We start from the raw sequence: 19,866 nt of genomic DNA on the forward strand, positions 1-19,866 counted from the left end.
ACAATACGTTGTTTACAAGGAACATATTTGAAGCAGAGAGATACACACAGAGGAGAAGATATGCTTAAGCTGAAGTAAAAAAAGCAGGGGTGGCAATCCTGATTTCAGACAAAGCAAAAGCAAAAATAGATCTTACTGAAAGAGATAAACAAGGAAACTACATCTTACTAAAGGGTACCATAGACAGTGAAGTAATATCAGTACTAAAAATATATACCCCAAGTGGCATAGCATCCAGATTCTTAGAGGAGAAGTTAAGTGAGTTACAGGAAGAAATAGACAGCAAAACTGTACTGGTGGGGGACCTAAATCTTCCCCTGTCATAACTAGATAAATCTAATCACAGAATAAACAAGAAAGAAGTTAAGAGGGTGAATAGAATTTTAGAAAAGTTAGATATGGTAGACCTCTGAAGGAAATTGAATGGGGATAGAAAGGAATATACCTTTTTTTCAGTGATACATGGCGCCTACACAAAAATTGACCATGTATTAGGGCATAAAAACCTCACAGTTCAGTGCAGAAAGTCAGAAATATTAAAACATCCTTTTCAGATTATGAGGCAGTAAAAATTACATGGAATAAAGGGCCGTGGAAAGATAGACTAAAAATTAATTGGAAACTAAATAATCTAATCCTAAAGAATGAGTGGGTCAAACAACAAATATAAAAACAATCAATAACTTCTTCAAAGAGAATGACAATGATGAGACAACTTACCAACACTTTGGGATGCAGCCAAAGCAGTTTTTAGGGAAAATTGCATATCTCTAAATGCTCACATAAATAAAATAGAGAAAGAGGAGGTTGATGAATTGGGCATGCAACTAAAAAAGTTGGAAAAAAAAACAAATTAAAAATCATCAATTAAATACCAAATTAGAAATTCTGAAATTTAAAGGAGAAATTAAGAAAACCATAGAACTAATAAATAAAACTAAGAGCTGGTTTTATGAAAAAACAAACAAACAATAAAATAGATAAACCTTTGCTTAATTTGATTAAGAAAAAAAAGAAGAAAATCAAATTACCAGTATCAGAAGTGAAAAGAGTGAACTCACCACCAATGAAGAGGAAATTAAAACAATAATTAGGAACTATTTTGCCCAACTGTATGCCATTAAATTTGAAAATCTTGCAAAATGTGTGAATATTTATGAAAATATAAGTTTTCCAGGTTAACAGAAGAGGAAATAGAATACTTAAATAACCCCATTTCAGAAAAAGAACAAGCCATCAATGAACTCCCTAAGAAAAAAATCTGCAGGGCCAGATGGATTTACAAGTGAGTTCTACCAAACATTTAAAGAACAATTAATTCTAATACTATATAAAGTATTTGGAAAAATATGCAAAGAAAGAGTCCTATCAAATTCTTTTTGGTGCTGATAGCTAAACCAGGAAGAGCCAAAACAGAGAAGAAAACTATAGACCAGTCTTCCTAATGAATATTAATGCAAAAATTTTAAATAAAATATTAGCAAAGAAACTGCAATACCTTATCAGGAGGATAATACACTATTTATACCAGGAATGCAGGGCTGATTCAATGTTAGGAAATTATCAGTATAATTGACCATATCAATAACAAATTAACAGAAGTCATGTGATTATCTCAGATACAGAAAAAGCTTTTGACAAAATACAGCACCCATTCCTATTAAAAACATTCCAGAACATAGGAATAAATGAGATTTCCTTAAAGTGATAAGTAGTGTCTATCTAAAGCCATCAGCAGGCATTATATGTAATGGGGACAAATTAGAAGCATTCTTATAAAGATCAGAGATGAAACAAGGATGTTCATTATCACCACTGTTATTCAATATTGTACTGGAAATGTTAGCTCTAGCAGTAAGAGAAGAAAAAGAAATTGAAGGAATTAGAGAAGGTGATGAAGAAACAAAGCTATCACTCTTTGCAGATGATATGATGGTATTACTTAGAGAATCCTAGAGAATCAACTAAAATACTACTTGAAATAATTAAGGACTTTAGCAAAGTTGCAAGATATAAAATAAACCCAAATAAATCATTGCCATTTCTGTATGTTACTAACAAAGCCCATCAGGAAAAGATAGAGAAATTCCGTTTAAAACAACTCTAGATAATATAAAATATTTGGGAGTTTACCTGCTAAAATAGACCCAGAAACTATATGAACACAATAACAATAACAAAACACTTTACACGCAAGTTAGATCTAAATAATTGGAAAAATATCAGTTGCTCATGAGTAGGCTGAGCCAATATAATTAAAATGACAATTCTATCTAAATTAATTTACTTATTCAATGCCATACCAATCAAACTACCAAAAAATTGTTTTATTGAGCTAGAAAAAATAATAACAAAATTCATCTGGAAGAACAAAAGGTCAAGAATATGAAGGGAATTAATGAAAAGAAATACAAGGGAAGGTGGCCAAGCCATACCAGATCTAAAACTGTTTTATAAAGCGGCAATCATCAAAACTATCTGGTACCGGTTAAGAAATAGAGTTTGGATCAGTGGAATAAGAGTAGTCAATGACTGTAGTAATCATTTGATAAACCCAAAGACAAAAACCTTGTGGGAAAACTGAAAAATAGTATGTCTGAAACTAGGCATAGACCAATGTCTTACACGGTATACAAAGGTAAGGTCAAAATGGGTACATGATTTAGAAATAAAGGGTGGTACTATAAGTAAATTAGGAGAGCAAGGAATAGTTTACCTTTCAGATTTGTGGAGAAGGGAAGAATTTATGACCAAACAAGAGATAGAGAACATCATGAAATAGAAAATGGATAATTTTGATTACATTAAATTAATTTTTTTTACACAAACAAAGCCAATGCAACAAAGATTAGAAGGGAAGCAGAAAGCTGGGAAACAATTTTTATAGCCAGTGTCTCTGATAAAGGCCTCATTTCTAAAATATATAGAGAACTGAGTCAAATTTATAATCATACAAGTCATTCCCCAGTTGATAAATGGTCAAAAGATATGAACAGGCAGTTTTCAGATGAAGAAATTAAAGCTATTTCTAATCATATGAAATAGTACTCTAAGGCACTGGTGATTAGATTCATGGAAATGCAAATTAAAACAATTCTGAGGTAACACATCACACCTGTCAGTTTGACTAACATTACAAAACAGGAAAATCATAAATGTTAGAGAAGATGTGGGAAAATTGGAACCCTAATGCGTTGTTGGTGGAGTTGTGAAGTGATCCACCCATTCTGGAGAACGATTTGGAGCTATGCCCAAAGAGCTATAAAACTGTGTATACCCTTTGATCCAGCAATACCGTTAATAGATCTGTATCCCAAAGAGATCATTAAAAAGGGAAAAGAACCCATATGTACAAAAATATTTATAGCAGCTCTTTTTGTAGTGGCAAAGAATGGGAAATCAAGGGGATGCCCATCAATTGGGGAATGGCTGAACAAGTTGTGGTATATGAATTCCACAGGAATTCATAGGAAATATGAGCAGACTGATTTCAGAAAAACCTGGAAAGGCTTACATGAACTGATACTGAGTAAAGTGAACAGAACCAGGAGAACATTGTACACAGTAACAGCAACATTGTACAGTGACCAACTTTGATAGACTTAGCTCTTCTCAGCAACACAGTGATCTAAGATAATTCCAAGGGACTCATGATGGAAAATGCCCTTCATATCCTTTGAAAGAACTTTAGAATCTGAATGCAGATTGAAGCATACTATTTTCTCTCTCTCTTTTTTTTCTTTCTTATGATTTTTCATTTTGTTCTGATGCTTCTTTCACAACATGACTAATGTGGAAATATGTTTAATATGATTGTACGCATATAGCATATATCAGATTGTATGCTGTCTGATGAAAAGGGGGGAGGGGAAGGAGGGAGAAAAAATTTGTAACTCAAGATCTTGTAAAAGTGAATGGTGAAAACTATCTTTACATGTACTTGGAAAAAATAAAATACTGTTAAGTGGGGGAGAAACAAATAGCTGGGGAAAGAAAGAAAGTGAAAGGGAAAGATATATTCCACTGAATGCAGACTTCCAGGGAATAGCAAGGAGAGACAAGATTTTCCAAAATGAACAGTGCAAAAAAATAGAAGAAGACAGAGGGATGGGAAAGACAAAATATTTCTTCAAAAAAATTGGAGATATAAAAGGAATGTTTCATGCAAAGATGGGCATGATAAAAGACAAAATTTGTAGGGGCTTAACAGAAGTGGAAGAGATCAAGAAGAGATAGCAAGAATACACAAAGCAGCTATACAAGACAGATCTTTAAATCACAAATAACCACAGTGGTTACTGATCTAGAGCCAGTCATCCTGGAGAATGAAGTCTAGTGGGCCTTAGGAAACATTGCTAAAGTAAGATTAGTGGAGGTGATATAATTCCAGCTGAGCTATTTGAAACCCTAAAAGATGATGTTGTTAAAGTATTGCACTCAATATGCCAGCAAATTTGAAAAGCTCAATAGTGGACATTAGATTGGAAAAAATCAGTTTATGTACTAATCCTAATGAAGGGCAATGCCAAGGAATGTTCAAATTACCAGATGATTGCACTCATTTCACATGCCAGCAAGGTGATATGTAAAATTCTGCAGGCTAGGTTTTAGCAATATGTGAACTGAGAATTACAAGAAGAGCAGGCTGGTTTTCAAAGAGGCAGAAGAACTAGAGACCAAATTGGTGACATTTGCTGGATCATAGAAAAAGCCAAGGAGTTCCAGAAAAACATCTACTTCTGCTTCATTGACTACACTAAAGCCTTTGATTGTGTGGATCACAACAAAATGTGTTAAGTCCCCAAAGAGATGGGAGTACCAGTTCATCTTGTCTCCTGAGGAAGTTGTTTGTGGGCCAAGAAGCAACAGTTATAACTGAACATGGAGCCACTGATTGGTTTAAGATTGGAAAAGGAGTACAACAAAGCTATATATTGTCACCTTATTTATTTAACTTACATGCAAAGTATATCATGTGAAATGCCAGGCTGGATGAATCAAAAGCCAGAATTAAGGTTGCCAAGAGAAATATCAATAATCTCAGATATTCTACTCTGATTGTAGAAATTGAAGAGTATTAAGAAGCCTCTTGATGAAGGTGAAAGATAAGAATGTAAAAGTTGGCTTGAAGCTTAACATTAAAAAAAAAACAAACCCAACAAATATCTTGGGAACTGGTCCCATCATTTCTTGGCAACTAGCAGGAGAAGAAATGGAAGCAGTGTCAGATTTTATATTCTTGGGCTCAAAGATCACTGCAGATGGTGACTGCATCCAGGAAATTAAAAGATGCTTACTCCTTGGAAGGAAGGCTATGGCAAATCTGGACAGCATACTGAAAAGCAAGCGTCACTTGCCAACAAAGGTCCATACAGTCAAAGCTGTGGTTTTTCCAGTAGCAATGTGTGGTTGTGAGAATTGGACTACAAGAAAAGATAAACACCACAGAATTGACAGTTTTGAATTATGGTGCTGGAGACTTTTGAAAGTCCCTTGGACAGTAAGGAGATGAAATCAGTTAATACTTAAAGAATTCAATTCAAGCTATTCACTGGAAGCTCAAATACTGAAGCTGAAGTTTAAGTTCTTTAACCACATCATGAGAAGATAGGACTCATTGGAAAAGATCCTGTTATTGGAGAGGACTGAAGGCAAAAAAGAAAAGGGGATGGCAGAAGATTAGATCTATAGATGGTGTCATGGAAACATGAACTTGGACAAATTTCAAGATGGTGGGGGATAGAAGGGCCTGGTATGGTATGATCCATAGGATAATGAAGAGTTGAACACAATTTAATGACTGAATAACAGCAAAGAGGCCAGTGTCATTGAACTGAAGAGTAGTTTGCAGGGAGTAAGAAGACTGGAAAAGTTGGAGGTGGCTATTTTATGAAATGCTTGGAATGCCAAAAAGAACATTTTCTGTTTTATTCTGGAGGTGATTAGAAGCCCCTGGAATTTGGTGAGGGGAGTGGTGACTTGGGCAGCCCTAGGAAAATCGCTTTGATAGTTGAATGGGAGGATATATTAGAGTGAGACTTGAGGCAGGCAGACCTACCAGCGGGCTATTACACTAATCCAGGAGTGAAGCCATGATGGCTTCCACTGGAGTGATGGCAGTGTCAGAGGAGAAAAGGGTGTATATTTGAAAGATTTTGCAAAGGTGAAATCTTCAGGCTTTGGAAATAGATTGGATTTGGGCAGTGAGAGATAATGAGGAACCAAGGGTTCTAGGTTTTGAGCCTGAGGGACTGGGAAGATGGTGGTTCCTTTGACAATGGTACAGAAATTAGGATGTGGGGAGGGTTTAGGGTAAAAGATAATGAGTTCAGTTTTGGTGTAGTTTTGCTAAGGTGAACAGATATGTATTTTCTACAATGATGCCAAATAAGGGCAAGCGATATTCCTAAAAACAGTTGGAGACTACTGCTTTGAGAAGCACAGCCTTGAGTATCTGTGTAAGTCAGGTTATGAAAATAACACTTCAGGCTTTTCTTATTTTGACCTGTACTTTGGTAGCAGCTTAATCAATAATAGAAATATTATATTTGTGGTTTTACTTACATGCAGTTACTTCTATCTTTCATTCATTCACAGCATTGTAAAATTGGGATTGGAACAGATATATAGATAGGTATTATAGCAAAGTGAGCAGTTGGCTTATAGAGCTCATGAAAGTCGTCTAGATTGAACAGTGATGCTTTTTTCTCTTTTTTATTTTCCAGAACCGTGAAAAATGGTTCAATGAGTTAAGTTTTCTGCATGTTGAATTTGAAATGTCAGTAAAAGTGGCAACTAAAAATGTAGGTCAGGAACTATTATTACCCCTCTATCTTCAACCTAGGTAATAAGGCATTTTCTGTTTTCTCTCGCCCTTACCCTCTCCCTTTTCCTCCCTGCCCTCCTCTCTCTATCTCTGTTGACACTTGTCTATTTTTGCAGGAGGATGTGGAATGATTGTTTTTGTTTTATGGCTAGATATTAAATGATGCAGCAATAATATTGAAAAATTCCATTGGAAAAATGTATGTCCCATGACTTGCTTGAGAATTATCTGGATTTTAAACTGGTATAAATGAGCTGAATGCTAAGCATAGGGAATGTAAGTTTGCTGAAATTTCTTTTGTGAACCACTTAATGGATACTGTATATCTTAAAAGTGAGAGTGCTGAAAGTTGGTCAGGACCTCTGGAAGTTCTTTTATCCCAAAGTAATGTTTCATTGGTGTGTTGTTTTTTGTTGCCTTCTTCATAATGACTAATCTTTGTAGATTCTCTCTTCTTTCTTCTCTTAAGGTTCGTTAAGGGTGTACTTATGAGATAATAGACAAATGACTTTTATTGAGAGTCTACTTATTTGTCAAGTACAGTGGGAAATATAAATGTAACTTATCGTACCTACTTTTGAGAAGCTTTTAACATAAGCTTCTACACTTCTTTTCTCTTTCCCATACCTTTAGCCTTTTTATATCTATTAGCCATTTTCTCTCTAAGTGTCAACATGAGCAATGTGTGTGTGCAGACACACAGGCTGTTCTGTCTAGCTACCATCCCATTTCTTCTTCTGTTATCTTCTATTCTATTATCTGTTATCACAACTCCTGAAAAAGTTTTTTGTAGTTTGCTCTTTCTTGCCACATACTCATTTTTCAAAGCTCTTGTAGTCTGGTTCTTGCCCCAGTTTCTCTACTGAATTTGATTTCTTTCAAGGTGTGAGTGATTTGTAATTCGTCATAAATGGTACTGGCCTTTTCTTGTTTTCTGCAGCATTTGATGACATTTGATTAGGACAGCAAGGAGGCAGAGCTTGAATTATATGAAATAAGTTTAAATAGGATAGATCTAGATTGTTGAAGATATCTATAATGTATTCACAGAATTAGAAGGTACCTCTTGGAGATCATTTTAAAGTTAAATCCTTTGATTGTGGGAATGTCACTTGGAAACTGAGGCCTAGAGAGGTTAAATTCCTTATTCAAGGTCACATTATTGTTTAGCAAAGTAGCTCTTGAAAAGCAGGCAATAGAACAGGCAGTCAATTGTTGAAGAAATTAGGCACCGTGGATGTGATAGTGTGTCAATTCAAGTTCAATGGGAATAGAGAGAGCTATAAGGCAGAGTACCTGCTAATTTTAAGTTTTGGAGCAGTCGTGTAACCATGAAAGCATGGTTTTAGAAATAGAAATCTAGTATTAAGATGCAGGGTTGATTGAAGGAGGAAATATCTTGAAGGGAACATCAGAGAGGACAAGTAGGAGATTGCTGCAGTAATTCTGATGTGAGCGGGTACGTAGCCAGTTGGGCGCTACTGAGGCTAAACTAATTTTTGTTTTCCTCCTTTACCTCAAAACTTGTGGGGGGAAAAGTTGGGGGAAGATTATAGAGTATATAATAGTATAGAGGTAGCTGAGTTGCTCAGTGGATAGAGCACTTGGTCTAGAATCAGGAAGACCTGAGTTCAAAATTGGCCTTAGCACTTACTAGCTGTATGACCCTGGGCAAGTAACTTAATTGCTGTCTGCCTCAGTTTCCTCCACTGGAAAATGCAGATAATAGCACCTATCTTTCAAGGCTATTATGAGGATCAAATGAAGTCATATGTGTAATATGCATAGTATAGTGCCTAGAACGTAGTACTTAATAAAATCTTGTTCTCTTTTCTCTTCCCCCTGGAGTGCTTTAAAATTTAAAAAAATATAATTCCTGAGCGATTCTTTGTAACAAAGATATTGAATTAATTGGAGATGAGGAGAGTATAAAAGTTTAATTAGTATTCACAAACAAAAACACCTTCTTTTAAAAAGTCTTTTTGAGCTCCTTCTTGTCCTTTGTACTAATACAATGTGGCCAAAATTGAAAAATCTTACGTTTATTTACATTCCCCCGATGAATGCATTTTGTTTCTTAGTCATAAAGTTTACAACACAGTGTGAATGACAAAACCAACATTTATTCAGTACCTATAAAAAAGCAGTCTACACTCACTTGCCTCCACTCCACCTCCTCTAATTCTTCTAAACCAGGGGTTTGTTCTGTGAAGTTTGGATTCAAAGGGCTGCACTTGAGGACCTAGGGGCCACAGTGGCCTTGAGGCTGCAGGTTCCCCACTGCTGTTCTAAACCTTCTGCAATCTTACCTCTGCCCTCAACTCAACTAAAACTGATCTCTTAATTGCTAAATCTGAGGACCCTTTTTCTGGCTTCATCTTTCTTGACCTATCTGAACCATTTGACACCATCGACCTTATTGGATAGATATTCTTTCTTTCCCCTCAAAGATTTTACCACATGGTTCTTAGTTTTCCTTTTGTGCCTTAGTTGATTGTGAGCTATTTGGCACAATTAGGTTCCTTCTCTTTTTGGTGAGCAAAAGCTTACCAATAATTAGAGTTATCAAAAGAGGAGTAGGTTGCTTTGGAAGGTATTGCATTACTTCTTAACAGAAGTCTTCAACCACACTCTTGTTGGGTATATTATAGAAGTGATTCTAGTTGGCCAAGAAGTCTCTTTCAGCAATTAAGTGTGAATTCTGTGACTGGATAAATATGGGGGCCATGAAAACCCGTTGCCAGTATAGAGGAGATCTGTACTTGAGTTAGGTGAGACCTATCTTCAAATACTGCTTCTGACAGTTGTAGAATATTGAGGAAGTCACCTGGCCTCTGAGCCTCATATTCCTTAAATAAATAAAATGGGGATAATAATATATGTAATGCTTACCTTGGGTTATTGAAAAGATCGAATGAAATATAAAAACATTTTGCAAACCCATAGTGCTTTATAATTGTCAGCTATTATGTTATTTATGGATAGCATCAACTTCATTTTGGAAAGATGGCAAATTCATTGATTGATTCATGTTTTAAAAATTGGATTACTCACTTAATATTAATGTACTTTAATGGACCTTTATTCTTATCTTTCCAAATTCAGTCCCTTCTCATATCTTTTTGAGTCTTAATGGGCTCAATTGGTTCATCATATAACAGAAAACTTCATTTTAGTCATTAAAAGTTTTTTGAGGCTTTGACAAGATTTTTTTGAAGCTAACAATTTGTCTAAGGAATACCAGTCTTACCAGTACATTTTTTTTGTTGAAGAAAAAAGAATGCTTTTGAATTTCTCGACTTTTAGATTTTAATACATTTGATTACCCTAGAATTGGGAAAATCTAATTTTTCCAGCTCTCCCCTTGCTCTTTCCCTCCACAAGATGTTGGGCTCATTAGAAGCTTTGTGTAGTAAAAAGAGTACTAGGTTTAATGTCAGTCCTGGGTGATTGTCTGAATTTTGCCATTTAGTACTTTCTTCTTGTGGGCAAAACTAGAGCCTAATGTCAGAGATAGTTTGTGACTATCTCTTTTAGCCTTTTAAGAGCCCTGTTCTGGCTCTCTCCAGAATGCATCATCCAAATTAAGTTCATGTTGTCGTCTTCCTCATTGCTGCCATCATAGTTGTCATCACTACCACCATAGTCAATACTATTTATTATCATTAAGCAGAGGCATATTTACTTTGAAGATAATGAAGTACAAACATTTCCTCTAATACCTTTGTGGGGGGACTATGTTCCCCTAGACTTCCATTTCTTTATTATGAGGTTACTTGTCTGGTAGGTTGTAGGAATGCTATGAATCTAGTATAGCTAATTGTTAGGAAAGCATTTAAAAGTGGCCCTTCTATTATCCTTGTGGATCAGATGGAATGATGTTGGCAAAATGATAGCACTGTTATGTTGCTGAATGACTGGCCTCAAAGAAGATATCTAGGGCCCACAGTGGATGATAAACTCAATACAAGCTAACAGAGTGATAACAGAAAAATACACTGTATGGTCTTAGCCTATGTTGAGAAGCAAAGTAACCGTAATGGAAGTATTGAGGGTCTCACTATCCTTCCCTGGTCAGATCATATTTGAAATGTTGTGTTTAGTTCTGGATATCACATTTTAGAAATGACTTTGACAAACTGTTGTATAACTAGAGGAAGCTGATCAGGATGATGAGCAGCTCACAGAATCACAAGATATTAGAGTTGTAAGGGATGTCAGTAGTAGTCCATCCTTTCTTTATATCCCTAGTACTTAGCACAGTGCCTGGCATACAGTAGGTACTTAAAAATTGCTTATTGACTGACAATATCTGAAGAACAATCTCCTCTACGACATACAGGAGACATGCTTATCTATCCTTTGCTTAAAGATCCTCAGAGTTAGAGGGAGCCTACGTCCTCCTGAGTTGAACCGTTCCACTTTTGGATACTCCAAATATATATTTTTTTATATCTAGCTTAAATTTACTGTTTTGCTACTTCTACCAATTACTCCTAGTTCTACCATCTAAGTCAATCAGAATAATTCTCCTACATGAGAGCTTTTCTAGTAATTGGAAAAAGTTGTTATCTTCCCTCCGAGTCTTCTCCAGGCTAAATGTTTACAGTTTTTCCAGCTGGTCATCATGGCATGGCCATCTTTTAGCCTCTTCACTGTTCTTATTAACCTCCTCTGGATGTTCATCAGCTTATAAACATTCTTCCAAACTTTAGTTCTCAGAACTGACTGCAGTGTGTTAGATATAGTCCGACCAAGGCAGAACACAGTAGGGCTTATTCCTGGATGCAAATAGTGTCCCTCTGTTTTCTCACTGTCCCAATCTTCTTTCCACATCCCCAACTTTGGTAGGATCCATAAAGCATTAAGTTGAGACCTTTCACCATCTTGTGAATACTCTCTGGTTTCTTAAAGATCTTCGTAACTTTAATCTCTGCTTTGAACCCCAGTCTTGAATCTCTATTTAAAACCTTGAGCATCTCACATTACACTTGTCTAAACTAAATTCATTATCTGGTCCCCTGGACTATCTCCCTTTTCTAATCTCTTTCTTGTTGGTACTACCATTATTCTTCCAGTCACCTAGGCTTGAAATTTCAGTCCTTTTGGACTATTTTCTTGCTCTCTTCACTCCCCATCTTTCATTCCCTTCCAGCCCCCATACAGTCAGTTACCAGTCCTATTGGTTCCACCTCCATACAGGTTCTCTGAACCGTCCACTTCTTCACTATCACCACCTCAGTTCAGATCCTCATTTCTGACCTGAGCTGTTGTAAACTCTTTCTTACTGACTTTTCTTTTTCTCTCCATTTTAATTCTTCATGCAGCAACTCATGTTCTTCCCCTACTCAGGAAATTTAATGTTCAGAGAAAGCTCTTTGGGAAAAAATATAATCTCTTTAGTCAGTCAGTCAGCACAAACATTTATGAAGTGACTAGTATGTGCCAGGTGCTGTGCTAAATTCTGGGGACACAAATAAAAACCAAGACAGTCAAAGAGCTTACAGTCTAATGGTGGAAAACAACACACAGAGGAAGCTGGAAAGGGGAGGGAAAGTAGTGGAAGAGTGCCTGACAGCAGTTAAGCTGGTGGGAAAAGGAGAGAAAACAGTGCTGAGCCCCCTCCTTAAACAGAGATTCTGGAGCCTATGACCAGAGGGTGCTGAGGAGATGTAAGTACCAGGCAGATTCAGTCTTGCAGCATAATGAGATTCCTCAATGATGGGTTTCCTGGGGAAGACTGACATTCTGGAGAGGGCCAAAGAAGTCTAAAAACAGTATAGCTTGTGGAAAATGGGGAAAATGCCTTTACCTAGGCATTTAAGTATCCGCAGACCTTTCCATATAAGGACTAGTTTAAGGAACTGGGGGTATAGAACCTAGAGAAGAGAAGGCCTAAAGGAAATGATTTGGGGCAGCTAGGTGGCGCAGTGGATAGAGCACCGGCCCTGGATTCAGGAGGACCTGAGTTCAAATCCAGCCTCAGACATATAACACACTAGCTGTGTGACCCTGGGCAAGTCACTTAACCCCATTGCCTATCCTAAACAGACAAATAAACAAACAAAAAAGGAAATGATTGCTAAATAACCTAGATTGGAATATTGCCTTTGACACTTGTTACTTGTATGACTATGGGGTAATATTTTAAACTCTTTTCAAGCCTCAGTTTCCTCATCTGTAGAATGAGAATAAGAATGCTTGTAGTACTATTATCTCACAAATAAATTGGCTGTGAAACTGCCAAAAGTGTTCAGTAATTGTTTTTTAACAATAGCAGTATCACTGATCCTCCCAATGCGAGGATTTTTAAAGAAAAATAGTCACCTGGATGTACATGTTCTGGTATGTTTCTTTGAAAAAGTGCCATTTATTCTGTTATGCGTCATCATATGCATGTGTTAGGGCCACAGTCCTTGTTTTATCTGTCAATCAATCAGCATCAACAAGAATAGTAACTACTATGTGCAGACACTGTTTGAGGTGCTGGGGATAAAAATACAATGAATGAAATATTCTGCTCTCAAGGAGCTCACATCTTAACAGGTGAGACAAGTAGAAATATAAATACATGCAAATAACTATAAAGAGAATAAATACAAATAAATATGAAGTATTTAATGACAAGATCCTTTAGGAGGGAGGACACTAGCAATTGCAAGGATGAGTAAACTGTGTCTTGAAAGGAAGAGAGGTATTCTTTGCTTGAAAGTGAGGAGGGAGTGCTTTGCAGGCATGGAGGATGACCAGTATGAATGTATAGAGAGGGAAAATGGAGTCTTGTGTATGAGAAACAGAGAGAATGCAAGTTTAGCCTAGATTGCAGTGTGGGAGGGGGAGTAGGTTGGGGCTAGTTTGTGAAGGGCTTTGAGGGCTTTTAAAACTAAATAGAAGTTTATATTTGGTCCTAGAGACAAGAGAGTCAGTAGAATTTATTGAGTAGGGGAGTGTCATGGTCAGACCTTCCTTTAAGCAGTTGCAATAACTAAGTAAGAGATAAAATTGAAATAAATTGGCAGCTCTGTGAATAGAGAGAGATTCAGATTGTGGAGGTAGATGTAGCAAGATTTAGCAACTGATTGCCTATCTGGGTAAGAGGGAGAGTGAGGAGTTAACCAAGGAGCTTGGAAGAATATTTTTACCTTCACCAGTAACAGGGAAGTTTGGAAGAGTTGTGAGTTGGGAGAAAGGAGAGATACAATGATTTCAGTTTTGGACGTGTTGGGTTTGAGATGTCTCCAGAACATCCAGTTTGAAATGTCATTTTATGATGTGAGTTTGAGGGACTAGGGCTCGATACACAGGTCTTGGCAAAGCCCATTTTTGTGTGTAGATTTTTCTATTACCAAGTTAATGTGATTTTTTTTCTTGTGAGACAGTTGGGTTAAGTGACTTGCTCAGAGTCACACAACTAGTGAGTGTTGTGTGTCTGAGGCTTGATTTGAACTCAGGTTCTCCTGACTCCAGAGCCTATGCTCTATCCACTTCACCGCCTAGCTGCCCTGATAACATGATTTCTTCAAAATAAAACTATTGCAGAGTACATTTTAGGGAGGAGACTAATTTTTGGATATTTGAGCCTAGTTTGGACTAGGTAAGCAACTCAAAAAATCTGGCCAGCTATAATGAAAACTTAGGCTGTGTTAGTGCAAAAGTAGACAAAAGTAGCGTAGAAATGAATTATGTAATTATAAAAATGCCCTTGAGGAATACAATTCATGTAATGACTTCTTTTTTCCCATTTTTTTCTTAGATCCTTTGTCAATGGGTCCTCAAAAAGCTTTGGAAACTATTGGTGCAAATTTACAGAAACAATATGAAAATTGGCAGCCAAGGGTAAGCTTTGATTTTTTTTTGTTCTTTCATTTTTCCATAATGTGGATTTTAGTATCTTAACTAATAATTAATCTAAATGAGAATATTATAGACCTCATTTACCTGTTGCAAAATGTGATCACTTTTTGCTTGTCTAACTATTCATGGGACAACTATATTTTTACTGGGTCTTGTATCTTGTCTGTCTTGATAATCATAAACCATACCAGTGGTTTAACTTGCTTTTGACCCAGGATATGTTGTTTCTTGCACTGGTGCATTGTCCTCTTAAGTTTTTTAAATTTTCCATAAAGAAACTTTGCTGTAGTGTTCTGTGTGTTTCCCCTAAATCATTGTTGCATTTTTCCATAGGGAATGTACTTTTGATATTTTTTTTTGTAGTCTAAGCCTGTTAGATTACTCCTGATTACCATTTGCCGTATTTTTTTTTCAAAGAATTTTATGGGGGGAGGTGAAGAAATGCCTCACATTGTATAGTTGACACATCTTAGATGCTTTCTGTTTGGTTCAAAGGGAAAGTTTTTTGAGAGGTTCATTTACCAATTACTATGTTTTCTATGGTTTATAGTGTTTGTGTTCTTTTAGATCAGTGTTATGAAATATGATACTTCTGTCATGTTATCTTTAAGATCTTAAATTCTTTTCAAGAATCTAGAAGCCTTTCCCCCTTATCTAACCTTTCTCATTAACTGGTTTAAAGATTTGATGGAAGATTTCAAAGCTTTAGGTTTTATGGATGTATTATTATATTTAGCAGTACCTTCTCATACTTGTCATCAAGAGCATCTTAGCTCTTTAGAAGGAACCTTAGCAGTTCTCATTTTGAAGTGAAGAAGTTGAGGTTTGGAGATATGAAGTGATTCACATCAGTTCACAAAACTAGTCAAGAGCAACTTTAACCAGAAGCCTGTTTTCCTGAGCCCAATTTCAGTGGTTTGTTTTCCCACTACACATTGTGTTGTAACTCTTTCCAATGAGAGTTTATGAAGTGAGCAATTTAAGCAACCATTAAGTGTATGCCTTTTGTGACATTTGCTGCTTTTTACGTGTCACTGATAAAGATTCTCTGCATTTTCTTGTCCTTTGAGTCTATAGGGAAACATTTTACAAAACAGTTTACAAATCTGCCTGCTTCATATTTTGATTAGTTTATGAGTGTGTCCTAGATTTTAGGAAATCCCATTTGTATTTTATTTACTGCTAAGGAAAGTGATGTCAGAGATAAATTTGGCCTTTTTTTCCTCCTCACGTTCCACTTAAATCTTTTCTGCTGTTGCTCAAAAGTGATAATGGACTAATTAGTAAGTATTCCCATATCTCTTGTATTTTGCATTTGTGTCATTTGTTAAGTTAATAATAATGGATTTTAGCTTTTCTGAAAGCAGTTTGCATGCCCTTTTTTAGTGCTAAATTTTTTTTGTATGAAATATAGCCTTGTATAGAAACCCAGGATCATGTATAATGTACTCGTCTAGACTATGGTATTCTTTAACAGTTGATGTGAACAATGTGGGGGTGTATAGAGTGAAGTGAATAGAAGTATTTTAATGAATTATTTCTCTAGGAATAGTAGGAAAACCTATTATGGTAAGAGATTTCTTTGAGAACTTTTAAGGTACAATGAAATTTCAACTGAGGCTAATGAGTCATATAAGCACAAGTGGGGCTTTAAACATTTTAAGTTTAAAAGCACTAGTGGTCTTGTCTACATACAGATTAAATAATAATAATAAAGCCTTCAAATTATTGAGGTTTTAGTGTATTTTAACATTTACAGTTACACTTAAAGGAGTACCTTAAGAGACACTTTTTATTCTTCTCTTGCATCTGATTTTGTAATTATAATATGCCTCTATACTGCAGTTTTTAACCTGGAAGAAAGCTTTAAAAAATCTTGAAATCATGAATTTAGATCTCCTGATCATGTCCTCTAGAGAATGATTCTCAATATTTTTTGCTAACTGACTTTTTAATTACTGTTTTTGGAAGAAAATATGATTCTCAACAGTTTTGCTAACTGATTTTTTAATTACTATTTTTATAAGAAAATACAATCAGTTGGTGTATGTTTGTTTAACATTCCAAAATTCTTTCTTTTGTTCTTTAGGATCTTTGTTCATGGGGTACTAAAAGTTGATGTAGTGCCATAGATTTAATATTAATTTAATCAGATAAGTAAGTCAGTGTGTTTATGTTGGTGCATAGTCAGTGTAGCTCTCTAAACAATTCCTTGCACAAACCCTTTCTCTGAATGTTTTCTTCCATAGCAACGAGGAAAGCTCTTACAAGAGAAACAATTTGAAATCGGTGACTATTTAGAGATCATAAAGACAGAAGGATACAGAAATAGTAGTAAGAATTTATAGTATGTGCAATAAAATGGGTATTTTAGGGTAGTGAACCTAAATGTTAACTATTAAGTTTTCACATGGACAGTGGAGATTTCAGAAGCTGATTAAATGGTTCTTAGCTGAAAAAAAAAAGCCAAAGAAGCCAAAACTGTCTTTGTGCAAAAAAGTCCATTTTGCTCTCTGGTATGGTGAATGCCATTTCAAGTATAGGGTTCAATATGGAAAAAGGTATTAATACAAAAGTGGGATTACATGATCAACTAATAATGAGCAATCTGAGATCTATTTTGTGGGAGAATCTTGTAAAGAATTTAGGAACAGGTGCTTATGTGCCAGAGTACAGTCTTTCACCTTCATTGCAAAACCATGTCAATGGAAATATATTTTCTCCATGATGATCATGACCATTAGATTTGTTTTCAGTTATAAAAATACTTTAAATGTTCCTGCTTCAAATTATACTAGATGTTTTTCATTTAAAAAGACACAGTGAAGATAATTAATACTGTATGATTCTGTCTAATGATGAAAGGTATATCTCCCCTGTATTAATAACCAAACACCTCGGTGCATAAGAAAATACATCTTTGCTGCTTAATAACTGAGTTTAGTTACAGTAAAGCAGAGTGAGAGGACTGGCTTCCAGTAGCAGCAGGTACTCAGTGTGTGGGCAGACCTCCTGCTGCCTTGTAGAGTTTGCACTAAACATGAGGCAGTCACCAAGCTCAGATGCTTGTGTGCAAAGTGCCTGGTTCTAAACAGTAAATCACTGCCCTTGGAATCATTGCAAAACTAAACACGTACCACTTTATTGCACTCAACAGAGCTCTTGAGTTTTCTGCAGTAATAAAGAGAAGTTGATGTGCCATCTGCAATAAAACAATGGGGACGTTATTGAATTTCCTTTTGAATTTATCTCTCTCAAGAATTTTCTTAATGAATTAGGAGTTCTGGCAGTTTAGTATAGAAGAAGTAATTTCGGTGCTAGAGGTGGTAGGAAAAAAAATCCTTTTCTCTGCTGCATCTTACCCCCTGTCTCCCCCCACCCCCACCCCACATTATGTTCCAAATTAGAAGCCAAAATCATGATACACTTACTTGGATTTAATTTTAGATCTCCTTTACTTAAAAATAAATTTAGATTAAAATATTTATGGTATAATAAAATAGATGAAGATAATTAATCAAATGTAAAGTGTCAGCCTGTGTCTGATAGTTCTCCCAAATTAGTACACTTTGATGTAAATATTAAAGAGCTAGTTTTGTCTTTATGTATTATTTATTTTAAAAATTCCCAAAGGGTTACTCAGTCTGAAATAAGATCAGTCTAGTCATGTTGAAATTGTTGCTTGCTCTCAAATTTATAGTAGGTGAGTATGAATTAGGAAATACCTATACTTTTAAGGGCATCTTAATTTATAGATAAGCAGAAAACTGACCAGTGAACACTGACTGTCCTAACTCCAGAAAGAGAAGCTTGAAGATTTATTACTGTACAGGTACCAAAGATCTAATCTTGTGTTCTTGTTTTTAAGCCCTCAACTAATGTCTTTTAATAAATTTTCATTATAAGATAATTTTGATTTATCAAGAAAATTAAAGAAACCAAGTAGATCATATTCCTTTCTGAATGTTCTCAAACTCTGAATCTGGCATGTTATTTCCTTGCCCAACCTCATTGAACAACTTTGTAAATAATTTATCAGTTTGCCACTGCTTGAAGTACTTATGATTAAATTTAAGATTTTGTTTTATTGCCTTGTAGGTATATAAATTTGTATACTGCAAGAGGAATAAAAAAAAAAAAACCATGCCCAGTGTTGTTTCAGCTGCAAAATACTGCAGTTAAATAAAACTCACTCATTTCATTGCAAGTCTCAAATGAAAGTTTTATTGAGAGATGGGAGCAAGAGATTACAAAACTAGGGCACAGAGTAAAGAATTTATCTCTCTGTAGAATTTTCCTAATGAATTAGGAGTTCTGTCAGTTCAGTGTGGAGATAATGTAGGTACTGGAGCTAGTGGGGAAAAAAAATTTCTCCTCTCCTCCCCTTCCTCATCCCCCACTTCGACCCGGCTCCCAAAAAAGTATGTTCCAAATCATGTAGCCAGAATCATGACACATTTGCTTGGGTTTAATTTTAGTTCTCCCTGGTGACTTAAATAGATTTAGATTAGAATATTTATAGTATACTAAAATAGATGAAGGAAATTGATCAAAAGTAAGGTGTCAGCATATGTGATATTTCTCCCAAATAGTACACTTTGAAGGACTTTGACATTTAAATGTTGTGTATAATGTAGGGAATATTCCATTATCATCTTAACCAAAGTACGCGAGTGAAGAAGAAGGCAAATTATTACTGTTTTTGATGTATCTGGGGCTTTTGTTATTAGCCAGGGACTTTGGGGAAAAGCTGAACAGACATCTCATCTTTTTCAGTTTTTTATAGAGGCTATCAAGCACAAAGATTTCTGAGCTTTGACAGCTCATCCTATCAGTGTGGTGATTCACTGTCTTGAAAGGTTCCAGACCATTTAGTAGTCGACCCCTCTTTCGGGTTACAGAGTAAAACTTATACTGCATTATAGGGCACATGGTCAATTTTTGATTATCCACTTGTGAATTTTATACTTTGTGGATTGTTCTTGGCAGATTTAAAATTCCAGGTTGTCATCCTTTCCAACTTATTGCTTAGGTCTCATTTTGTGGGTTAGTGATGGGAACTAAGCAAAATATAATTAGGAAGAGAAGTCAGTCACTCAAAAAACCTAAGCAAAAACAAAACTACATTTCAGAACTACATTAGAAATACTTTTTAAATTATCTACTTGATGGGCTTTTCCCTTGCC

The 19,866-nt window shown here is 35.7% G+C and overlaps 1 protein-coding gene across 5 annotated transcripts in view; it reads left to right on the forward strand.

Moving 5' to 3' along the window:
* The window catches only part of RPTOR (regulatory associated protein of MTOR complex 1), a 508,936-nt gene that overhangs the window by 86,394 nt on the left and 402,676 nt on the right, over positions 1 to 19,866 (forward strand). For all 5 annotated transcript variants that reach the window (XM_078155853.1, XM_078155851.1, XM_078155852.1 and 2 more), the window contains exon 3: positions 14,580 to 14,662. In XM_078155853.1, coding sequence (XP_078011979.1) covers positions 14,580 to 14,662 — 83 coding nt within the window. The remainder of the gene's footprint in view (positions 1 to 14,579; positions 14,663 to 19,866) is intronic.

This window comes from Phascolarctos cinereus, unplaced genomic scaffold (genome assembly GCF_003287225.1).
Source record: "Phascolarctos cinereus isolate Bilbo 61053 unplaced genomic scaffold, phaCin_HiC Scaffold_5;HRSCAF=322, whole genome shotgun sequence".
Classification (NCBI taxonomy): Eukaryota; Metazoa; Chordata; class Mammalia; order Diprotodontia; family Phascolarctidae; genus Phascolarctos; species Phascolarctos cinereus.